General features: G+C 44.0%; 1 protein-coding gene across 2 annotated transcripts in view; it reads left to right on the forward strand.

Moving 5' to 3' along the window:
- The window catches only part of LOC104477618 (vascular endothelial growth factor receptor kdr-like), a 120,278-nt gene that overhangs the window by 88,693 nt on the left and 6,851 nt on the right, over positions 1-24,734 (forward strand). The window contains exons 15-29 of one of the 2 annotated variants that reach the window (XM_086756182.1): positions 912-1,037; positions 1,149-1,255; positions 2,491-2,626; positions 3,916-4,020; positions 6,266-6,382; positions 9,714-9,802; positions 10,807-10,972; positions 11,527-11,624; positions 12,578-12,700; positions 12,807-12,918; positions 17,386-17,485; positions 18,080-18,185; positions 19,490-19,614; positions 19,846-19,924; positions 21,196-21,290. In XM_086756182.1, coding sequence (XP_086612308.1) covers positions 912-1,037; positions 1,149-1,255; positions 2,491-2,626; positions 3,916-4,020; positions 6,266-6,382; positions 9,714-9,802; positions 10,807-10,972; positions 11,527-11,624; positions 12,578-12,700; positions 12,807-12,918; positions 17,386-17,485; positions 18,080-18,185; positions 19,490-19,614; positions 19,846-19,924; positions 21,196-21,290 — 1,684 coding nt within the window. The remainder of the gene's footprint in view (positions 1-911; positions 1,038-1,148; positions 1,256-2,490; positions 2,627-3,915; positions 4,021-6,265; positions 6,383-9,713; positions 9,803-10,806; positions 10,973-11,526; positions 11,625-12,577; positions 12,701-12,806; positions 12,919-17,385; positions 17,486-18,079; positions 18,186-19,489; positions 19,615-19,845; positions 19,925-21,195; positions 21,291-24,734) is intronic. The other variant, XM_086756183.1, reaches the window with a different exon arrangement.

The raw sequence follows: 24,734 nt of genomic DNA on the forward strand, positions 1-24,734 counted from the left end.
CCTTGCTTCCCGAGCGTGCTGCGGGAACCAGCAGCTGCTCTTGTGACTTTAATTTTGCATCTTGGGCTAGGTAGGACATCTAGGATCATCCATAATTCAGATCAGACTGTTCTGAGAGAAACCCTTTATAGCTACTAAAATTTTATAAATAATTCTAGAGGGACAAGCATGTAACTCATGCAACCAATGGAAACATAAATAAAATATTTGGAAAAAACACCTCCGGGTAAATATTTCAGCACAGTGCATGGAAAGTTATGTGCAGTTCTCTTGTTAACAACAACAGGATTCATAGGCAGAACACCCAAAATGTTCTTGCCTTTCGGATTCAAAGCCTGACCTGTTTCCTTGTTTCTGCCCGAAACGCATCTTTAATCATAGAATCATAGAATCATAGAATAGTTAGAGTTGGAAGGGACCTTCAACGGTCATCTAGTCCAACCCCCCTGCAAGAAGCAGGGACATCCCTGACTAATGAAACAGATGAGCTCTCAGTTATTTTGCCACAAATCAGGAAAAATTTAATATGGAAAATTAATCACAAAAATGAAATGTAGAAAAGCCTCACATAGGTCATATCTAGGCAACCTCCCTCTTCCCGCTCCACCTCCAGCCCCCACTGCCTGTGAATCCAGGATTGCTCCACGCAGTGATTTTTCCAGGGATGTGCATAACCTGATTTCCATGTTCCACATGCTAGAATTCCCATCACCTCCCACAGCCTCCAAGACATCAGCTTTTTCCAATAATTCCTCCGAGTTCCCTTTTTTCCCAACAACACTGTTGTCTCCTAACAACAGTGCGTACCAGGCCTGCATGGACGGGAGCCGACTTTCAGCTTTCTGTCTCCTAAAAGCATTTGTAGGCAGCCAGGTTATTGTGATAATATTAACCAGAATCCCTTACAACAGGAATTTCCATGGAAAATAACACCCTGGTCATCGAGCGAGTGAAAAAGGATGACGAAGGGCTCTACGAATGCAAGGCAACCAATGACATGGGCCAAGACAGCACATCCGCCTTCATTAAAATACAAGGTGAGGTCCAAGTGGAGGTGAGATGCAGACATTGTATTGGGCTGAGGGGAACTATTGTTCAGTCATGGGCTTGGGCTACATTTAAAACTTGGTCGTACGTGTAATCTACAGGTTCTGAGGAGAAATCCAACATTGAAGTCATCATTTTGGTCTGCACTGGCCTAGCTGCTACTCTTTTCTGGCTTCTTCTGACCCTGTTCATTCGGAAACTCAGAAAAGTAAGAGAGCTTCCATATCGCACAAAGGCTCCGGGATTGGGCCCAGTTTATGCAGAGCATCAGAGTTTAGGGACAAATATTTGGGACAAATGGTAGAAAAATTGCAAAATTTCAGTCCAAGATTTCTGCTGATAGTCTTTTGACTTCTCGAGAGATCACTTGCACTTTTGAGATCTCTACCGACTTCCATGGTACCATAAAATCAGCGTCCTCCCTCTTTATGAGTCAAACTGGCTTGCAGGATTAGTAAACAAACCAAAAAAAAAAAATCTAAATACCCTAAAATGAGGGCTTGATTTCAGCGCTTGTCCAATAAGATTGCTCTGAAACACAGGCATTAAAGGGGGCCCTGTTTTCAGAAAGATCCTAGGATGTTTGCTCTAGAAAGGAGCTCAAACCACACAGTTTACTTTGTCTCCAAGTCCTCCTATTCTTTCACCTCTCTTTTCTGACTCAAAAAAGTACAGTTTCAGTAAAGTTCCAAGGAATTTAGGTCTGTTTTTCCTAAAGCAAACAGTAAACAGAAGGGCAACCACAGCGCTCTGCTCTGCAGCTCACCAAAGTGCAGCCCCAGAGCTGATCCCAATACTTGAGTAAAATTTCCCCTTCTATTGCAAACGCAGTGTTTGGATTCATGTTTTCTTCCTTGATCTCACTTTTACAGAGTTGTGGACCACAGTGAATTTCCTGTTACATTTTACACCCCTGCAAGTCTGCTCACAGGACCCACTAAATCACAATTCCTCACTTAGCAGCATTAGAAGTAGCAGTTTTCACCAGCTTTCTCTCGATTTTGAACTGTAATAAGCACTAGCCATGAAGTAGGAAACTATGGATAACCAAGACCGCAAAACAAAACACTAGGAAAACGCCAGAACGCTCCGTAGTGCACCAGAAAGTGCAACTCGTGGAGTTCCCACAGAAATGCACTGCTGTCCTTCAACAGATAGAGGGATAGATGCTGTGTCCTCAGAGCGCGTGCCAGCACTCTTATCAGTGACTCTTCCCAACACCCATGAGCGGCAGGCACAAATAAACATTTTTTTCTCAGATATTAAAAAAAAAGAGAGGCAGGAAGCTGAAAGCAATGCATTCATGGTTCAGAATAAATTTCAGAGCCAAGTGTGGAATTCAGGGAGCTCCCCAGCCAGCACTTGGTCTTGCAGACAACAGCTCTCTCCCATTAGAACGGCAGGGTAAATACTGTGAATAATTTCTCCATGCCTTGTTTTTAGCCTGATGCCACAGACATTAAAACAGGATACCTGTCAATTATAATGGATCCAGAGGAAATGCCTCTTGACGAGCAGTGCGACCGTCTTCCCTACGACAGCAGCAAATGGGAGTTCCCAAGAGACAGGCTGCGGCTGGGTGAGTGCTTTGGGTATTACTGCTGTAAAGAATGATGATTCCTAACGCTCCTCAGTTTCGCTGCATCTGTTGTATAACCCAAGAAGCAGCCTCTCGTTTAGTGCCAGTGTGCTCCCACCCTTGGGGAAAATTGGCAGTGAGTCACAGAATTCAGAATCATCCTTATCAGGGGGTGAAACAAGGGATTTGGTAAGAAAAACAAAGATGTTGTCTCTCTCAAAATAGCTACCACTTCTTTTTCTTTCTTCGGGAAGCGAAGCCAAACTCTTGACAGGGAAGAAAGGTACCTGCAGGTACTGTCCCTGCCAAAAGTGTGATTTCACCCCCACAGAGGAATGGGGAAAGAGAAGTCAGTCTGAAAGGTAACAGCCCCTCAGTGAACAATCTTTTGAAGAAATCTATCAATTCATCCAGTAATCAATTCCTTATGAATCACTTGAACTTGGCATTGAGTTGTAAAGAGCTACCAGGAAAAAATAAACCAGATTTCATTCCATAGCTCAGCTCACTGGATGATGGAGCAAGGAAATGTAAGAAGCAGGTTGTGTTTTATAGACAAACAGTAACATCTGTGCACAATGAGGAGTGCAGGGAACAGATCTGTATGTGTGTGCTCTTGGTGCTTTAGCTGGAAAACACAGAAAGAGGAGGAAGACACAAAAAATGAGATGCTAGTGGGACACAGGGTCAAACTAGCAGAACCAACGAGACAGACCGTTGGTCTGCACTGTGGGTCAGAGCCCTCAGAGCACACTAGGCATGAAAATTCAAATGAAAGGGAAAATAAAGAAAAAATAGTCTTAAATTCCATTTATTATAGCTTTTACATCAAACAAACGTCAATAACTGAAGGGTTAAAGGTTCTGAGTGTCTGAGTGCCTAGCTGGCTATCTCCATGAGTGTGATTCATGAGAGACCAGGGTTCCACAATTCTACGTTTAACCCAAACTCTGACTTTCCTGGGCTTCAGGACAATTCTGTGTAATGTTTTTACCCTTAAGCCATAGGTATGTAATTCAGCCCTACCTTCAGCTGAATTCAGATTTATTTATTCTGCTCTGTTCTATCACGTACTGTATTGCATTAAAGTCATACGGATATAAATCGTCCCCTTTATATCCGTATACTGCAAATATGCGATACAGCCTTCTATTGACTGTCGGTCTACGTCGTGCCTGGGCACCGGAGTGCTGTATTTCCTGCACAGCTGAGAACGCACGTTTCCCTCTTATCTGATGCAGACTGTCATTAAGTCCCCTTTGGCTCATTCTTGACTCTTGCTTCTCTAGGTAAAACACTGGGTCATGGTGCTTTTGGGAAGGTGGTGGAGGCGTCTGCTTTTGGCATTGATAAATCTTCAACCTGCAAAACAGTTGCTGTAAAAATGCTTAAAGGTACATATCCCTCTGAGATTCTCGCAAGACTCCTCAGGGAACCTGTGGGCAATGAGGTTTCCAGTTCTCAGCTCCAAACCAGTCCCAAGTTCATTGTGTTCAGAAGGGAGTGGGTTTGTCACATGGGAGCAATTAGCCGTTATACAGTGGATGTTAATGTGTAGGAAATGACAAGTGGGCTCCGTGCTGGGCTGCTGATTAAGCCTTGTATTCCTAGAGGAGGAAAACAGCGGCTTCCAGGTCTGTGGGGTTAGGAGGGAAACAGATTACAGACTGTAATTACATTAGATAGTCTGAAATTGGATCCAAGCCTTCGATCATAGCCCTTCCAGATGTAGAACAGTTCAAGGGGCTGGAAAAAAGGCAATGCCAAGGGAGTGAATTAAGAGACAACTTGCTTGCAATTATTGAAATTAAGGAAAGCTTTTACCATTCAGCGGTGGGGAAGGGGGGAACTTGGAGACTATTCTTTCATATTCTATTTGCGTACAAAGCCTCTGCAGACAGCTTATGAATAAATGCATCAGCCAGTACAGTCACTCCTTGGGCTGGAGGTTTTTCACTGCTCACTTAGGATTTTTTCAAAGGTACAGTCATGCTCACTGGATGGCTTTTCACAGCCCACACTGCTCCGCGTTGCTGCTGCATGGCAGTATTAACCCCTGCAATGCCACGATTCCAGAACTTCTATCACCGTATTTGACTTCTATTGCTAGCTGCCTTTCCTGATGCTCTGCTACTTCCCACCTCTCTGAAATTTCAAAAACATCAGTTTTCACCTGTCTGGACCTCCTCTGAATCTGGGCTCCCTTCTCTGCATCAGTCAGTGGATCTTCAGATCATCTTCTCTCCTACTGTTGTTTCTTCTGTTCCATGCCCATCTCCAGATCCCTGAAAGACCTTAGAGGCCCCGATCCAGACATGCTCCCTTCTCCATCCAAAACTTATTGCCCCAGATAGCTCTGCGTTTTCATTCACGTCCATGCTGTGCTTCCCAAATGATCCTCATGTCAACTCTACCCTGCCTGCACATATTCAGCAAACTATCTGACAGTTCCTCCATCATTTTACCCCTTCCACCCCCAGTGGAGGCAGCAGCCTCCTGCTCTAACCTGCCCCTCCCCAACTAACATGCCCATAATTCCCTTCCTGAATAAAGCAAATTCTCTAGTTTGAGTCAATCCATTCAGGAAAAGGAAAAAAAAAAAAAAAACTCTGGAGAGGTCTGCATTACTGCAGTTCTAGCATTATGTCTCATTTCCATGAAGCAGGCTGGGATCAGTTCTGGGCTGAAGACTATAACTTCATGTGCAAGATTATGCGAAACACTTCTGAGGCTGGTCTGCTTAGGTTTCACCACAAGCGTGTTCCAGTTCACGCCAGGGTAAATCAGGAGTAATACCACCCACGTACGCACACATCTACAAACACTGATGACTGAAGAAATCTTGGGCTGGGAATAGCTCCTTCTTTATGACACAATTTGGTGAAAGACAAACAGATAAAGGGGTTACATTTGTCACATCAAATGATCTGTTACGTCACTGTTTCTTCATATTTAAATCTTGCACGATGCAAAGGCAAAACCAGGGGAAACAGGACACAGCCACTTTTGTTAAAATACATCAAGTTCAAGGTTCGCACACAATTACAGCCCCCTCTGCTTTGCTGGAAAATTTATTTCTTGGGTTGATGAGATCTCGCAGGGCTGAGATTTAGTAATGCTGAACATTCTCCAGCACATTTGGGGACCCAACTTACAGATGTGTTGGATTCCTCCATCCCCCTGCAGTGGAGAGTCACTCAGTACTGTGGAAAACAATATTCTGAGGTATTGTAAAAAAGTCCTACTAGACTGCACATCACCGTTAGAGAGAGGAGCACATTCTTCTGTGTGCTGTTGTTGCCTGGAGTGGTTGTTTGTCCCTTTGCTACTCTTGCAAAATTCAGTCCTTGCAAAGGCTCCGGTGTCTGATTTTGGGGGAGGGTTCTCCCACGGGACAGTAACCCTCCATAACCCATGCTAGAGAAAGGAAGAGTCACCCAAAAGATAAAGTGCTATACCACTTCATAAAGGTCAACAGACAATGAAACGGATGAATTATTATCTGTTTAAGAGTCTGAAAAGCAAAGATACCGCAAGTAACCTGGGTGGTTTTTGTTTCCAAGTATAAACAGGATCTTGCTGTGTCCTGTTAAAAATATCCTGTTGTGTAAAGATGATTTTTTTCCTGTTTATCTTAAGCAGAATGTGCAACTACGAACGAATGTAAGGCTTTAATGTCTGAACTGAAGATCCTCATTCACATAGGTCATCACCTGAACGTAGTCAACCTGCTGGGAGCCTGCACCAAAGCTGGAGGTGAGAAGTCCTCAGTAAATAAGGAGCAGAGAAGAAACACTTTTCAGATACTGGGGTGTTTGGATGTATCTGTGGCGGAGTCCCAGTCTCATGCGGTTAATGCAAGCACACACATTTCTACCTCTCTGCTCACAGGAGAGCTTCTGCTACTGCAGAATATGGCCACATCTCGTCAATGGTTTCCAAATGTCTTCTCCCATCATTTGTCTGTTTTCTTTTTCTCTGTCCTTCGTAAGCTTGTTTACAAAGCGATTATGGATTTAAGGGAGGGAGGATCCTTAATTGCAGTTAGGTGCCCAATTCCTGCACGTAGGCACTACTGACCGTTTCAAAGGTTCTTCTCCCTCCTCTTCCCTCCTTATCAGGAGGACGCACCAGGCTGTGCAGCTCCGTGAGGCCTCCTCCTTTCCCAAGCACTTCACTCGTCAGGCAAACGCAGGCATTTTTTGTGCAGTGCACAGGAAGCCTGAGGCTCCTGAACGGAGCAACAGCATGGACTTCCAGAGGGCTGAGCTGGCACAATGGGCTGTACATCATATAAAGAACCTGCTGCAAAGTGCAGACTTAAACAAAGGACTCCATCAATCTCAGACTTTTGCCGCTAAAACATCCCTTCCCATAAAGGTATCCTTGTCTGCTACCATACTATGCTTTAACTTCAAGGTAACAACTCTCAAAGATGCCTCTTTACTGCTTACAAGGAACCTTCAAAACAACCCCAAAGGATAGATTCAGGAGAGCTGAGGAGAAAAAAAAACAGAGAAAATAAATGAAGAGGGAAGAGCAAGAGAGATGGTGCACACATCTGTTGTCATCTGAGAGTTGAAAGCTATCCTTTTCCCAAAGAACATGTAGTTGTCCAGTCACGGCGGGGAAAGAAACCTTCAGAGGGGTAGATTTGGTAGGATGCCAGGAAAGATATCTTCCCTCTAGCAAGATACTCCCAGTTCCTCAAGGAGCAGACAGCAGCCAGAGGTACTGCTGTAATCTGGGAGCCGTGAACAGGGAACTTGCAGAAATTGCTGTAGCGCTGCAGACCCCAAAAGCTGGTATGGGAGGATGGCCAGCTTTAGCTGGGGGGGTTAAAATTCAGATGCATAAGCACATAGCCTTTGCTTGGGACTGGGAGCAGAGGGGAAGTCACATTGTCAATGCTGGTGATCCTCCTCTGCTGTCAAGTCAATGAGGTCAAGCCAATACAAACAGGTGCTAAAGCACGGCAGCATCACGAAGAGCTTATTAGTCTTTAAGCAAAGCACTAATTAAGCCACAGAGTTCTGGCTGCACAGTAGGACACCTCTCAGTAACTGGTCAAATATCGTGACTGTCCAACCTCTGAGGAACAGCTTCTCCTGGCAGTCCCTCAGCTTCCCGTTCTCCAGCCTGCTCCATCTTGGTTGCCCTCCCGGGTGAAGAGGCAGCCCTCGCTCTGCCCTGCTAGCTGCCCAGGAAAACCACCGCTTACTCTGGGGAGCGGTGCACAGAGCAGAGTGGTGCAGCACGGCCTGGCAGGGCTCTGAGGAGCCTCCGGGCAGGCGCTGGTTTGTTTACCTTTGAGCAATGCAACTGCAGACCAAAGAAAAATAGCCTCGAGCTCTCAAGACAGACACGGGGATAACGGTTACTATTAAAATGCCATTGCAGAACGCAGTGCTTTCTCCTTCCTTGCTAGGTTTTATGTAATGGTATTCCCCATGAAAACTGATATTAAGTATGCACATATATTATTTTAACAATATAACAAAGAACAAATTTTAACACCTTGGCTGAGTGACATTAAGCAGTTAGAACTAATGCACAGTATACGCTTTACAATGAGGAAATAAAATATGGAGAGGCCACGTCTAGGAAGCATTTCAAAAACATGAATAAATCACTAACTGGAGCATTAAAGCTGTACTGGACTCTGCATTTCCTCAGGGCATCCATGAGGGATGTTCAAATGTAGGTTCTTCAGAACAACGTTCCCCAGCGCGGCTGCCTTTGCGCCCAGGCGAGCGGCGGTGCGTGCTCTGGGCTGGCTGCGGTGGTGCAGTCGCTGTGCAGGTGCAGGTGCTGAACACGTCACAGCTGTAGGCGATAGGAACTGGAAGCCCTGAACAGCCCAAAGGTGTGCGTTCAGCCTAGCAGTGCTGTAAGACTTCACAACCACAGAGCCCGGCAACGCTATTATCAGCCATCTACTGGTTATTATTGCTAGAATTCCCCATCTCCCTTTGAAGGGGACAATCCACTTCCAAAGTGTGCGCAGCACCCAGTCTCGGGCAGGATGCAGAAACCAGAATCCCTAAGGTTCACTCTCCCCCACTCTCCACCTCACCGGTCAGAACTGCGCATGGCCTGAGGGGCAGGCCGCAGAGCAAGGCTGTACGCGCGTTTCCAGCGCAGCCGGACACAGGCGCTGCACAGAGCTGCCTCCTCCCCAAAGAATCGTATGATTCTATGATTCTCTGGGGAGGAGGCAGCTCTGCGCAGCGCCTAAAGGGCCCAGTGCAGCTCTCAGCTCTTTCCCTTTGAAGTTCAGACTGCTGAGGCTGAACTATGGACCTCCTAGGCAGAAAAAGCTTTCTGGACATCAAAGTCTGGTTGCTTAGGACTGATAATAATACCTGTTTACATGCGTTCTAGTCCCACAATTTCACCATCTTCCATTTGATGCGTACAAAAAGCAGTGATTATGCTAAAGGTACAGAATGTAGATTTTCCCTGTCCTAATAGCTCACGCTGAAACATAAAAGCCTTTTGCAAGCAGATCTTAAAAACACACATAATTGTATAAAAGCAGCAATTGCACAGAACTCTACAGTAGTTTGTACAGAACTTAGAAAGGAAGAAATTGATAGGACTTTCCAGGCTTTCAAAAACTTTAGACTAGATATTTTTGCAACTTTGGATTTAGATCTATGATCCTGCCTACTTTTATTGCCCCGAGTGGCCCCAACTCCACCCAAACAAACAATTGTGAATGCAGCAGGGAAAAATACAGACCGGTCCATGCTACGGATCTATGTATAGAGTAAAACAACCTTAACAGCATATGAGACTGTATATTCTAATTTATCATTCTGAAGTTTCCTTTGTTTATAAATAAGGAATAAATACCAACTGTTACCATCTAATGGGGAAAACTAAGACTCAGTACTGTATTTCCTTCTCTCCGTATCCACTACTGATCCTGTAGTTCTGGAGTGTCACTCCTCTGTCTCCTCACTTCTTCATCTGTATAACAAATGCCAGTATTTACTGATTTTGAAGGGGATTTGTGAGGATAAGTTAGTATTAAGTGCTTTGCAGTGCGTCAAAACTCATTTGACTTTCACTGTCTTTTCAGGTCCTTTAATGGTCATTGTAGAATACTGCAAATATGGAAATCTGTCCAACTACCTACGAGGCAAACGAGGAGACTTCATTGCATACAAGGTAAAGCAATGTCAGGCTTCTCACAGTCACACGGCAGAGAATTAACAACCCCTGAACACAAGCTGGATGTTTTTCTGCGTTAGCACTGAGGCAGTTTGGTATTTATACCGGCACTTTATTTCCTCACCACATCTCAATTTGTATGAGCGAGAAAAGGAAACTTTTTGTCCCTGTAGGATCTCACTCCCATCCTTTTCTGTTCTAGCCTGCTAAAGAATCGGTTGCAAATACCCAAATTTGAGAGAGAAAGGGAATTACTTGCAAGATACCACCCAGCACATGGGGAGCAACAAAGCAGTAGTGAAAAAGTGGTATGAGCTGAACTACAGAAGGCGAACCCTCCCAAAATACAACCCCAGCCTGGGGATTTTTGTTTCTAGGCTCACCCCCGAGACCACCTCCTCACTGTACAAATACAGCAGCGAAAGGGCTCCGTCACCCAAGGCTTGCCAGAAACTGCAGCCTCCCCAGGATTATTTTCCCAGATGATTCTATTATTATTATTATTATTGTTATTATAGTTATTGACTACAGGCACAGAAGTACAGAAGGTACTTGCTGTAAGAGAAGGAGATTTTCCTGGTAGAGTTACTCAAAATTTCTTTTCCCACTGTTGTTTTAATGAATTGCAGGGACTGGTTACGTCTCACTCCCCAGGACAGGGTGAGACAGATACATTTTGGTGCACATCATGCACATACCCTGAACTGTGATTTTTAGTGTGCTTTCCTAAGAAAGCAAGAGGTACAGAATAACAACCTCTCTCTGCTCATCTATCAGTCTCACCCAGGCAGCTTCCAGCTAACTTTTACGGTGGAATATTGCTACCAGTGAAACAGGAGGTTCTGTATTAACAAATAGGAAACCAAGCTGAACATGATGTTCCACCATGGTCTGAGCTCATCTCCAGAGGACACTTTCTCCATATGCCATTCTGTTACATATGTTGAATCCCCCGGCATTGCATGATCCAAAGCTAAAAATCAGTTTCCTACCACTTCTAGTCCCAGGAAAACTCTGACCAAGCAGAGAAAAGTCTGGATGAGTCCAACAGTGACTTGACCGAACTGATCAAGAGGCGCCTGGAGAGCGTAGCCAGCACAGGAAGCTCTGCCAGCTCAGGGTTTATTGAAGATAAGAGCTACAGTGATTCAGAAGATGATGAAGAAGGTAAAAGAAACCCATCTGATCTCCTATCTTTTATTGTAAAGATTTCTGTTAGCTTGGCTAGTGCCGCACACGCTGTCACACGCGTTATAAGCCCTTACGCAGCTTGACTCGTTCCTGAAATCACAAATTCCTTCATTTGCCTGTGCCCCACTCCAGCTTTCTCACAAAAACAGATTTGCAATGACCTGTGCATATAAAAGTTGCTCCTCTTCTGTAAGAGGAGCCATAGCAATATTTTACCAGAAGATTTGTGAGGCCAGTCTGTCCCCATTCTCATCACTCACTCACTGTAAATATTTTTCCTCACGTTTATCCCCAGATGTTGTTTTCCCCATAGCCAAACGACATGATTAATGTAGGACAGAACTTTCAAAATCATCTTATCTTCTGCCTCTACATCAGTGGTTCCCAAACCAGAGCTGTAATTCTAGTAGAGAACCTGCATAACAATACTCAGATGCAGGGCTGGGGTCATCAGCACGCAAGCGGCACCAGTGCCAACAAAGTTCGTAGCTATTGCTGCAGTGTCTTCCTCTGTCTGTGATCTCTCCTAGACGCTGAGGACCTCTACAAGCGGCCCCTGACCTTGGAGGATCTGATTTGCTACAGTTTCCAAGTGGCAAAAGGCATGGAGTTTCTCGCCTCCCGAAAAGTGAGCTCATTAAAACGTCAGGGCTGAACTTCATTCACAGAATCATGAGTATCTGAAAAAAGAAATCCAAATACACTTTTTGAGCCTGAGTAATCTGCTTTTTGCTCTTTTGAAGTGTTGGAGATCACATCAGCTCTGGTGGATAAGCACTAAGTAGCACTGAAGGAGCTACATCACATTCTTGGCTCCAGGGACCGGCACCTGTAACATGAGAGTTTAGATGGAAGGAGTGGGTACAGACTGTAAGACAATTTGTGGAACTGTCTCAGAAATAAATGCAGAAAAGGCTTCTTATAGAAAAAGATCCTTCTAGTATAGTCAGCCAAAGCACTACTGAAAAATGAAGAGCGAGTATCCAGCTCTTTATTTAGCTTGTCAGTAAGATCAGCAAAGTTAGCACCACTTTTCAATACCAAAAAAAAAAAAAAAGTATGTTTGTAGCCTGCAGAACACCTGTTTTTGAAGTAAACTAAATGCAATACACACACCAAAGTACGCACAAAACAGAGAGCTTGCGCTCACCACACAGCTACCAGGGTAACAGAGAAACCACGAGCGCAGTAATTCCCTGGGTGCAGTTACCCCAGTCTCACACGCTCACAGGACTGCATTTGCAAATGTAGCCGCAGCTGCTTTTTGACCTCTCCCAAATTTGCCGCAGAACAATTAAGTGGAAAACGGCACTCCCTTCGCCTCATCGTATCTATGAGTGTTATTTCACAGGGAAAAATCAGAAAACTAACTGCAATACTTTGTTCCCTGAGTTATTTTCTCTTTTGCATGTGACAGTATATTTGCAGCAGGTTCCCACACACATTTTCCCTCTCTAACCTGCTCACAACAAAAATTAATTTCACTTTCCATTCCCAAAGAAGGGCTCACGCTCTCAGCTCTCGTGGTGGCTCGTTGTCCGGGCAGACCCTCTGATCTCGCTTCTCCTCATTCCTTCACAGTGCATCCACCGGGATTTGGCAGCAAGGAACATCCTTCTTTCGGAGAACAACGTGGTGAAGATCTGCGACTTTGGACTCGCCAGGGATATTTATAAAGACCCTGACTACGTACGGAAAGGAGATGTAAGTGGAAGAAACTTGAAATGCTAATCTCAGGGTTTTATTCCCCGCGGGCTTGGGCAGATGAGTAACAACAGCTCTGGCAACGCGTGTGTCTCTTCATTCTCAGGCAAGACTTCCACTCAAATGGATGGCTCCAGAAGCTATTTTCGATAAAATTTACACAACACAGAGTGACGTATGGTCTTTCGGAGTGCTGCTATGGGAAATATTTTCTCTAGGTAAGAATGGTTTTTTCCCCTGATTTATGGCTCTAGTGCTATGGAAAGCTTTAAGCAAAAGATGACAACGTGGTGCCACGTTTCTGTATCAGTTAATACAATCGCACAGTGCAGATCAGGTCAGGGAAATAAAGTCAATGAGAACTCCACCTGGAAAACAGCGAATACTGGGGGGAGAGGTAATAATTGAAGCCCACAGAGATAATGAAAGCCTCTGCTGCTTGGGAATGAAATATTTGTTCGAGAGCGATGAAGAAGTTTCCCCATCAAACCATATTTCCCCCTCAGCAGCCTGCTTCAGGAAATCACACAGCTCAGAGGTCGCAGAGGATTTACACTGCTGCTGACAGAGTGCTCTGACGTTGCTAGTGGCAGCCCACGGAACACAAGGGAGCTTGCCCATATGACATTTTATCCCAGCTTGCTTCTCTTCCCCACAAAATCTAAGTAAGATTTCCTAAGAAAAATGTACTGGCAGCAGCTGCCATCAGGTTGATAGGAGAACAGAGGCTGGACTCTGCGTAAGTCATTTTGGCAGCGAGCAGGTAGAATGCTCACCCTTCAGACCATATCATTTGCAAGCCACAACATATTTGAAAGAATAGTAATGGTGTTCTTTATGTGCTACAGATTTCATCTTACGGGGCTGTTAGAGATCTCAGCCTCACAGATCTGGTTACCGTCCAGCAGATAAAGCCCTGAAATTCAGACAAGCACTCTTACAGACAGTTGGACTTTGCCGCTCTCAAATTCTCCTTGCAGAGTGGCAAGTTTCGTTTTCCCGAGGGAATTTAGGAATGTAAGCTCTGGCTTTTTAATCAGCATTCGCAGACAAAAGAAAACAAGAAGCATTGTCAGCTTAAGCTGCTGAATTTTAAAGCAAACTCTGTAATCTCCTACTATCTGTGGTTCATGGCTCAGTCGAAATGAATGACCAGGCTCAAGATGCCAAGTGCGGATCCGTATGGAAACTCTGGAGCTGTTTCTATCCTAATCTTTATTTAGGGCTGGCAGCAGAGATTACAACCCGATTTCAGTCCAAGTCTTTGATCTGGACTTTATTCTAGTTTGCATCAGCCTGCAAAACCAAGTTCAGACTCAAGTGGCTCAAACAAGTGGCAGTTATTGCGTTCTCCAGAGCTCAGTCCTATTTATTTACAGTTTTGTTCCTTCGGCGTAACGCTCCCATGACTCTGCAACAGCATCACCTGCTGCATGTGTTTTGAAACGCCACAGAAAGACAAAGCTGCAGAAACACCAGCAAAGCCCCAGTTCTAACAGATCATTCAAGAAGATGTATTAGCGTGCAGAGACGCGCTCAGAAGGGACAGGCTCTCCACTGGGCATCTCCCAGGAGCCAAACGAACCAAATAGGGCTGAAGGGCAAGGACCACTGCAGAAGGCTGTTTATACCATTCCCAAAGGTCCTGACAGAGTTTAACAGACGTGAACTTTGGGTCATTTGGCCTTTAATACTAAAGACTAATAGAAATTAAAATACAGTCACTGAAATCCATCTCTACTTTTAATTATTTTTAAAAATAATTTATCTGGTTTCTTTTAATTTTAGATAGCCTCTTTTCTTAATGAAGGTGCTTACTCGGAACAATAGGCTGTCCTCTTCTGAATTCAGAGGGATCTACTAAATGACTTCAAGGGCTGCCATCCGCAGAGCAGCCTCTGCCCCCGTTATGACGTAGATCACAAAGTACTCTCTTCAATCCGTGGCACAGATTCAAAAGCCGTCATTTTCTCTAAGAGGGTTTTTCAAACAGATCATCCAGGCATGGCTGTGGTTTGGCACCACTCACATCTGCAGCTCACACGATAAATATTTAATTAAGGATTTGTGTCACTGATTGAACTCTCTTATATAAAAGTTTTACAGATCACTGAGAGCCAGGGGATGGAAGTTATTTGTCACTGCTGCAGGGTATGTTTTGGCTCCCATTTACAACTGCTGCTTTTTACTGGGTCGCACAGACTTAGCGCCCTCTAAGAAAGGAAAAGATACTGATTAGCAAAACGCACAGTTTGGTCTGGACACTGGCCCTTGCAGGGTCAGGACTTGAATGAAGCATGACAGGCTTCCACCAGAAAGGTTGGCAGACTGGATCCATTTGGGTGATACACGGAGAGTCAGGACTTGAGAGACTGTTCATTTTCATTTGGGGCCGAGCTTGCGTCGAGCTTTGCTTTATTTAAATGGGGTCAGCGTTGCTGCAGGTAACGCAGCAATGTTTAATACATCTTGAAATCACTTACATGGCGCATTACAGAATGTCAGCGTCTCCTGGAATTTAAATGTGCACTGTTCAAAAAGCAATCAGAGGTAATTATGTAAACAAGCAGCGCCTGGTAGTATAACATCAGCATCTTGTTATCCTACTAAAATAAAACCAAGATCAAAAGAGTGCTACCATACCCAATGCATGCCACATCTTTTGGAAGAGATTTCCCCTCAGGAAAATGTCACGTGTAGACCCTATACCGTATGTTTCAGCCGACATTTCTCCCAGGCTGCCTCAGCATCCCAAATCCAAGTTACTAGGCGTATCACACAGCCCCGACGAGGCATAATGGTGAGTGGCGCTAGAAAAGGAAGAGCTCCTTGCTTTTGAGATCTGAGCTGCCTCCAGCTGGTAGGAGGCCAGCACTGCTTAAAATATAAACTACCAAAAGATCTTGCAATCAAAAATTATTCTTCTTTGCCTTCCCTGTACTTGCTCTCACCAACGTATTGCAGTTGATATGATCAATGATGTAATCAAAGAAAGATAACGCAGATTGTGAGATCAATGGGAGTTCTCCATCCCCCCTCACCCAACGGTGAGGTGATCTGATACCTGCACACCAAGGGAATTCAGATGTGCTGTGGCTCAGCGTCCCTGAGCTCTGAAAGTCCTTGGAGCCTATCTGCTGTGTTGAGATGCCCTCTTACAAAGTTGCCAGGATCTTTGCTCCCCAGTGTGTCGTTTTGCGGATTGAGCGGTCAGATTCACAGAGTAACTCTGAGAACAGTCACATTTTGGCACCCTCTTCACTGCTTTTATCCAAAAGATTCCTGCTGTGCTTGTTGTGCCCCCAAGTGCACGGCACATGACAGTGTTTCCAAATGAGAGGGGAAAAAAAAAAAAAAAAAAAAAAAACAGGAAATAGGCAGGAATGGTAAATCATATACAGATTCCTCGAGGGCTGGCTACAGATCCAGATTCCATTCAATCCCCAATGTTAAGGCTTGATTAAATTTTCTTCCAAATTCACCATCCAGCTTCTAGGATGCCAAAATGTGAAAGAGGAGGGCTGCGCTCCACGTGACGCCTTCGCTGAAGGAAGGGAGGAAAGCTTCCAGATCTTTTAGGTCATTCTACAGTAGGTTCAGCAATCTTTCAATCTTCACAGTGGACAGCTCTTGAATTTTACCTGTGAGATCTGGATTACTCAGATGCCATAGCATTTTCTCAAATCACGGATTTGTTCCCCTTAAAGTGCAGATGTCATACAACAAAGATCACAACCTCGGAACAGCTCCCGCTCGCTCATTAGCTGAAGAGAAGAGCGTACTCAACACATACATAGATTTCTTCTACTAGCTATTCCTCTGAAGACAACCATTTACACAGGGAAGTGAAACAAGTCTCACTCCTTCATTGTGGTGACTGCTAGGCCAACTTTTGTGCAAGTTAATATAATACCACCAGTCCCTTTACAAAAGTCTGCCTCTCAAAAGCAATCACAGTTGCCATGATCTGTCCACCCCCGTTTCACACTAACCATTGAGTGGCCCTGAAAATAAGCAGCATTGAATTCACACTCAGAAAACAAAGCTAAAATTTTGGAAGGTCATTTTTCAAGGAAATTTCACCTGTAGGACTGCGTAATACAGATACAATACTGAACTGGTGAACCAGGAGAGGACTGCTACAATTCCACACCGGAGGTTGAACTGCAAGGTTCTCCCAGCCTTCTGCAGGCACCAGATGCCTGCAGCTTTCTCTGCACTTAACACATGGAAGCCAGAGATTCCGAGGCAATGAACGACGAGCAGGACTGGCTTACCTCACGTGTATTCACGTGGTGCAGGACACTAGCAGACTAACAGTTTGGAAAACAGTATTTAGCCATTTGAATGAGCTGGAACTTTTCTACCACTGACCAAGAGGTCATTTAAAGTCTCGAACAAACAAAATTTATTTCACTTCTGCCATATTTTACCTTGGGGGGGTCCTGGCTATATCACAAATGCAGAGGAGACAGCATGACTGAAAAGTCTAAAGGGACAGAGTGAGTCTAACAGGTTTGCAAGCAAAACACACAGACAGTAAGTGATGCAACCCCTTCTTTGCTCTAGGTTCTTTTACTGTCAGACTCTAAGTAATCTTGAGTGCTCAGCAGAAATCACCAATGTGTGTGGTGGGAAATAGGGATCAGGCCATTCCAGAGCCCCCTTCTTAATTCTTCCATCAGGCGCCTCACCGTACCCTGGAGTGCAGATAGATGAGGACTTTTGCCGACGGCTCAAAGAAGGAACCCGGATGAGATCTCCAGAGTACTCTACTCCAGAAGTGTAAGTGCTCCTGGTTTGGTACTGAGAGTTGACACACGTAATTTAAGTATTACGGAAGAGCTTGTATTGAAGTGTGCAGCGGGAATGAGACCTCAGCAGATGACAGCTATGTATTTTGTTTACAGTAAGCATTGTAGTCGTGCATATCTTGGGTGTCCTGACACTACAGACGAATGCTAAATACAGACAGACCAAGTCAGCTTCACCTTTGCCAACAACAAGACTAACAGATCCCCCCGTCTCAGCCACAGTTTATGAGTCTCAGTTCAGGAGACTACTGTGTCTGCCTTGATGTCAAATTCTGTGACAGAAACTAGGCACCCATAACTACGACTTGTTCCAGCCACGTCAGTGGGGTCTAACAGTCAAATTTTAACTTAGGTGAAAATAAAAAGCCTACAAGGCTCAGTGGGGGCAGGAATATAGAAGGAAAAAGCATCCCATATGGAAACTAGAATAGAATTTCAGCACATAAAGATCTGAACCCATCATAATGCAAAACAAGGACCAAAACAAGCAGCACAGAAAGAAATAGTTTGGAAGCAACACTCCTATCCTTATCCTTTCTTAATATCTGTGGTTTTTTTAATCTAGCTACCAGACAATGCTGGATTGTTGGCACGGAGTACCCACAGAGAGGCCTACTTTCACTGAGCTCGTGGAGCGCTTGGGAGACCTTCTTCAAGCCAACGTACAGCAGGTACAGCAACACAAACACATCTTCAACAACTGTGTACGAACAGACGTATACAGATGCGGATACGGTCTGCGCGTGCACAGGCAGAGACCATGCTGAGCAGCAACATTAGGTTTGACTTCATAACAGAGGAAAAGCGGCTGCTGGGATGAGTAAAGAAAATGTTAACTATTCAAAGGGGATTATATTTCAAAACCAGATGTTTATGCATCCATAATAAGCAGAAACTTACATTAATTAAAAAAAACGCTCAGTTGCCCCGTAGAGGAACAACAGTGCTTTATCTCACAAACAATTTTAATTAGATTCCAACGCAGTAAACTGCAGTGGTTGGTCTGAATGTCCTCTCTCATTTTCTAAGCTTACGTTCATCAGTGCTCTTAAGGAGCTTTAAAATGATGCAGTTTAAAGCTCAGAAAGCCAATTACATCATTATTAATTTCATAATCGTTAAATCGGTTGTTTTCTTTTCACTAAAAACAACCAGACCAGTTATGTAACTGTCAATTTAATTTAAGAAAAAAATAAGTCTCCTCCACCTCCTTCCTGTTTGTAAACAAACTGAGCGAAGCTAAGTTGAAGAGGACCCAGTTTGCAACATGAAGAGCTTGTGAGTTTTATCCTATAACCAAAGTCAATCAGGGAGGCATAAAAATCATGATAAAGGAACAGGGCATGTAACTGCTTCTCAAAATAAAAAAAAAAAAAATCAAACAAACAAAAAAAAACCTCAAGCAAAGGGAAATTCGGACAAATAGTTTTAGGACTTAAAGGAAGAGTCATTTCTGAGGATTACTGCAGGAATGTAACGACAATGCAGAGCTTACTGAGATGTACACTGAATTCTATTAAACTTGCAGCATCCATTTCTTGCAAGAACAAGAAAGAAATCCTTTAAGGACCAGCTCTTCCTAAAATGCAACTCCTTAAGTTGAGCATAAGCAAGAAGACTATACACAGGCAATATTCTTTTACCAATTCCAAAATCCGGTGAGGTCATATTGGCCATAGTGGTTTTGTGACTCCCTCCCTTCTCCCAAACACATGGCTTAAACTTGGATATAGGTGCTCCTGAGATCAGTCCCTTGGAACTCCCAAGGAGGCCAACATAATGACCATACAGAGAAGTGCTCTCCTGAAGTGCAGATCAGTGAAATTCCGCTCACCGCCGCTGAGGCAGAACGGCCACACATCCGGAATGCAGCAATGATCACAAAGAAATTGCTGCAAACTCAAAGATGCTGCTGTGAAAGTCAGCAAAGCCAGCTACTGGCTGTTATTTCATGTTTATGTTATTAATTATACAGGATGGCAAAGATTATATTCCACTGAACATCACCCTGTGTCCTGATGGAGAATCTAACTCCAAAACCTGCCCTGTTGAAGAAAATTTGAACAACTGCGTTAATCGCTGGAGTGCAATGGAAACTGGGTAAGAAAAACACATACGGGGGCAGGAGGGAAAGAAAGGTTTGATACATCTCCCAATGTGTCTCTTCAAAAGGAGCTGGGCGGACAAATTTGTGAGGGTATTGTTTAATAGTTACAAGAGATGAAAAAAGAAAACTGGTCCAGGAACTGTGTCAGGGATGTTAACCGAGCTACCGAGTGGTGTAGCATCTGCTTGGGGTTTACGCTGACCTCTCAACTTTCTTGCTTTCAGGAACAACAGCAAGAAGCGACCACTGAGCGTGAAGACATTTGATGAGGTGCCAGTGGAAAAGGAGAAAGTGATGCATGAGGTAAGTGAGGTGATCATCCTTCCCCAGTGGGTTCATAGACCTCTTGTCACCAGCACGAGAAACACTTTATTAGCACTTTTGAAATCTATTTGGTTAAGAAGCAGCTTTAAATCAAGCAGATTTGGCCCTGGCATCTCACACATAGGTCTGCGTGACAACAAAGAGGGACCTGCATTTAGCTTACTTTCCTACAGGCTCCCTGCTCATGGCACTTTGAAGTAACTCTTTATATGAGGGTTAAAATTTTCAAAAAAGGGTAATAATACATTAACAGATCAGAAATAAGTGTGATATTTTAATGAGGGTCCTTTAAAGCAAAATTAGGTATGATCTACTTTTGGACAAAATACACTTGGGTTACTAAAATTATCTTAAATATCAAGACATTAATACTGATGAGGTCATTATTTCAACCAGTTGCCTAAGAACTCTGAAAGTGCTCCGCGACACCTTCCTGCAATTGTGCTGCTTATCTGTAGTCTCTGCTGATATACTTTTAACAATTCTTCTGCAAGCAAAACGCAAAGTGGCACCCCGATAAATTGTTTCTAGACCACATCTTTTAAGGGGAAATAGTCAAGATAAAAACCAGAGAGAAAATCTGGGTTTATTAAACTTTGAATAAGTATAAACTAAAATCCTAAAATAATTTGGCCTGTCAAAACCTCAGCAGAACCCAGATTTTAGGTTATATATCTGTGCAAAGCACTTGGACTTGCCAAAATCATACCTGAAGTTCTAGCTCTGAGGAGCCTAGCCAGTATTATTGAATATATTCTTTATGAATTTGTCTATTTGTATCTCAGCTGCCCTACCTAGATGGTATCCATGTCATGCTGAATATCAATTTCAAGTTTGAAAATGTCAAATTATTTTTTGATGTGTTCATTTTAAGCGTGCTTTCAAAATACAGCTCAAAAACTTTATCATCACAAAACCACGGCAAATGCTCTCAGGCTAAACAGCAGCATTATCAGGAACAGCTGGATAAAAACTGGTAACACAGGAGCTGGTAAGAGAATATTCTGAACAATGGGCTTGATGTCCCACACCAGCTGGATGTATCTGTGTGTCAAGCACTTCACTAAATAGCGCACAATTGAGAGTTTGGATGCAAATATTTCCCCTCCGGGCTGTTGGTTGGAGTCTTGTGAGTACATAGAATAACCAGTAGCTCCTGCACGAGTTCCAGGGCACAAGTGGCAGTGTGTCTCACTCCATGCTGTCACAATCATTTGGCACTCTGCTGACGTCTTTCTTTCGCTATACAGGAGTCGGACAGTGGGATGGTGTTGACATCTGATGAGATAAAGAGCCCAAAGAGGCTGGAAATCCGTTCTTGGCCTTACGGGATCATGGCTTTAGCGTGAGTACTTTTTGGGATGTCTTTTATTCAGAAAAATGCTTCTAAAATGGACAATTTTGTTTCTGATTCCAAAAGGAAAACCATTAGCCTACCTAAACTAGCTAGAAGGAGAAGCAACCCTGGATTTCAGTCCTGTAGCTGAAAGACCGTGGTTAATGTATTTCAAGATCAAGACATTTATAACGTAAACTTTGCTTCCAGAAAGAAGTTGAACGTGAAAGAGTTGCAGGTCTCTGAAAGGAATGCTGCACTGTTGCATTTCAGTTACAGGAAAGTTAATTAACATGAAAAATGTTGATTTGCATGATGAAAATGAAAACTTTGAGCACATACATCTTGTCAATCAATTTAACTGTTCTTCCAAAATGCCAAGCTGCCTTGTGATTCTGAATCACGTTCAAAAAACCCAGAGTGCTTGCTAACAAAGCCGGTGTCTCCTTTTCACGATCTGATCTCCTGGGGCAGAATATTCCACATGGCAAACAACAGGAGCAAAAAACCTGAGAACATACAGATCTACCCGAGCTGTTTCTCCACTGCCTCTCCCAGCATTCTCCTTCACTGATGGAACAAAGTTTGAGGAACTTGATTTAATAACCCAGAAAATAACATTTATGATCATACCACTGTCTAACAGAGCCATGTTTACCTTTAGACATACAGAAGGACTGGGATTTTTGCAATTGAGTGGATGTGAGGAAAGTTAAGGAGGCATGTGTAGTAAATAGTAGAAGCACTGCAAAGCGAGTGTATTGACCAGAACCAGGATTTCCACACTTGCTTTATCACAGCTATGGAGTCAGTCCTACAGAGAAGTTCCTTAATCCCACCACCTTCACGATCCTATGAACTATATTGTTCATGTTTGGTTTGCAAATAGAGGCTGTGCACGTGTTTGCTATATATTTATATTGTCGTATATTCATAGTACAGACAATCACAGAGGAATAAAAGCAGATATTTAGCTTTTATAGCTAACAGCTAGCTCACAGTTCTATTTCTGTAACAGTCGGGCAGAGGCAGAGAGTTGACCTAGTAGTGAAACAGGTCTTCACCTTCCTAGAAAAGTACAATAACAATAGCAACCCATTTTACTGATTCAGATGTCAACTTGCAGAATTTCAAAGAATAGCTGCTCAAAATATTTGGAAAAAAAAAACTGTAGCAAGAAATTCCACATCTATGCAGTTAATTAGGCAATTCAGAAGTCTAATTAGCTTAGAGTTTTCTCTGAAATCTACTGATGAGATTTCTATTGGTTTCCTCTGTATTAAACTCAATGACCTTTCCCACCAGAGCAACCGCTTGTTCTACATCAAGTCACCATTTTTCTACATTAAAGAGAAATGATAGATGAGAAACAAACTAGTGGGAGAGTCCACAGCCAGAACCTAACAGTATTTCAGAGGGGCTACCTCCCTCACTCAGAGAGAAAAGCAAGATGGAAGGAGCTCGCCTTGTCTTTTCAGGCCTTAAAGCCATCAATCCCTAGATGTTTGAACGCAGGAGAAAAGGAGAAAGAGGAAAAGGGAAAAGGTTACACAAGGAAGGCCAGAGAGCCTCACAGCGCTAGCAGGGAGCATTCAAATGCTACAGATTCTGCTGGGTAGGAGCGCGACTTCAGGAATAACGTTCAGCAGCGTGGAAATGCAGTGCTGTCCCAGTGCTGTACCTGTTGGGGGATCAGCAGGGATCTAGACACCGATCCATGGTTTTATCCCATGCAGATGCTGAGAGGATTTCTGCACAGCACCGTGCATTGCTATGGAGACCAGATGGTACCAGCTCTCAAAAAAGGAGCTCAAATGCCAGGAACTGCATTGCTATGATGTTTACCTGGGCTGATGTACCTCTCTTTTCTGCATGATGTCATGTTGACACAAATCCAACACATACACACACACAAACAGCCTCCCTCATAGGATTTACGCTTCTAAAGATTCCTGTCAATCACCTCTGACTGCTGCTTCCCCTACCACATTTCCCCCGTATGGATAAATAGTTGGCAGAGGAAGGTTCTCTCTTCCCCTTCCAGGCTTTCTCCTGAAAATCAGAAAAATCAACATCCAGCCAGATGTAGAAACACAAAAATTCCGTAACAGCCTGTTCTTCCGATATTTCCAGGAAAACCTCCTGAACAGCTGTCGGGCCCGCTGGGAAGGAACGTGAAGCAACCCGGCTCTGCTGGGTTCAGCAAATCTCTGCCTGGCCCACAACACGTGGGGCTCCCCCATTTACAGTCAGCGCTTCCATAGGGATGCCATCCATCACGAGATACCCAATACTTTCTATGCCAGCCAGACCATGAAAGACCATCTCAACAGAGGTCTGCTACATGAGCAAAGCCTGCAGCAAGCTGTGTCTGCTATCTCCTTATTCCCAGGCCCCTAGCTACCACTGAATGGAAAGAGGTTTTTTTCTTGGCCATATCCTTCACCGAGTGTCTGAGGTCCAGCTGAGAAAGCTATTTTGTCAGCTTTTTTTTTTTTTAATCTTGCAGACTATTGTTGGCACAAATAACAGCATTAACATAGTCGCAGAGCATCCTGATGCCCTCTCATTTGAGGACACGACACGCCTTGGCGCTCCTGCACCGCTAACATGAAAAACAAGCCCCAAAAGCAGATAGAACAGTCTGGGAGAGCTCAGGAGAGTGCTGGTTTAACAGGGGAGATAAAGTCACTCTTGTTAATCGTGTGCGTATCTCTACCAAAAACATTTACCCTGGATCCTTTTCAAACAGCCTTTCTTTTCTAAAACAAAACTGTTCAAAGGCTTAGCATGTTTTCCAAACCAGGGTGGCTGCATTTATTACTTTTGCCAAAATCTTGCTGTTTATTTATCTTGCATTGATTTCTCTGTCAAGTTTAAAATTTGGCAACACTACCCACCACGGAGTGTCAGTGTCAAGAGTTTATTGAACATTAACCTGATACTCTGGGCCTGGGTCCGCTGTTAGACCGGACTAACCATTTTTCAGCTCTGAGCATTTTATGCTGCTAAAGCACAGAGCCACAACAGTAGCTGTGGTGAGGGACAGAAAGATTGATCGGGATAACGACACCGCAGTTAGCATTCCAGGAAGCACATTCAACACAGAGGGGATTTAATGACGGGATGACTCTGGTGTCAGCTTTCGACTCATAATATCAACGGGCAACTGCCAAGCACTGCTTTAAAATTCTCCCAGAGAGTCTAAAATCGAGTTATTGTTTAAAACTCTAACAGGTTTGAGATCTGCTCAGTTGTCCTCCCCTCATCCCTTTCCTTTCTCCCCGCTCCCAACCCAATTATCCTCAGTTGCTCTGAAATTCCTTCTCTGGTTCTGGCCAAGTCCCACGACACCAGCTGACTGAGGCTCAGCTGATACGTTCTGGGCTCTGGATGCTGCATCCAGATCACATCACTGAGGGCTCTGCCCCTGCCAAAGCCAGGCTGGGCCTA

Source organism: Chlamydotis macqueenii, chromosome 11 (genome assembly GCF_036417535.1).
Source record: "Chlamydotis macqueenii isolate bChlMac1 chromosome 11, bChlMac1.mat, whole genome shotgun sequence".
Taxonomy (NCBI): domain Eukaryota; kingdom Metazoa; phylum Chordata; class Aves; order Otidiformes; family Otididae; genus Chlamydotis; species Chlamydotis macqueenii.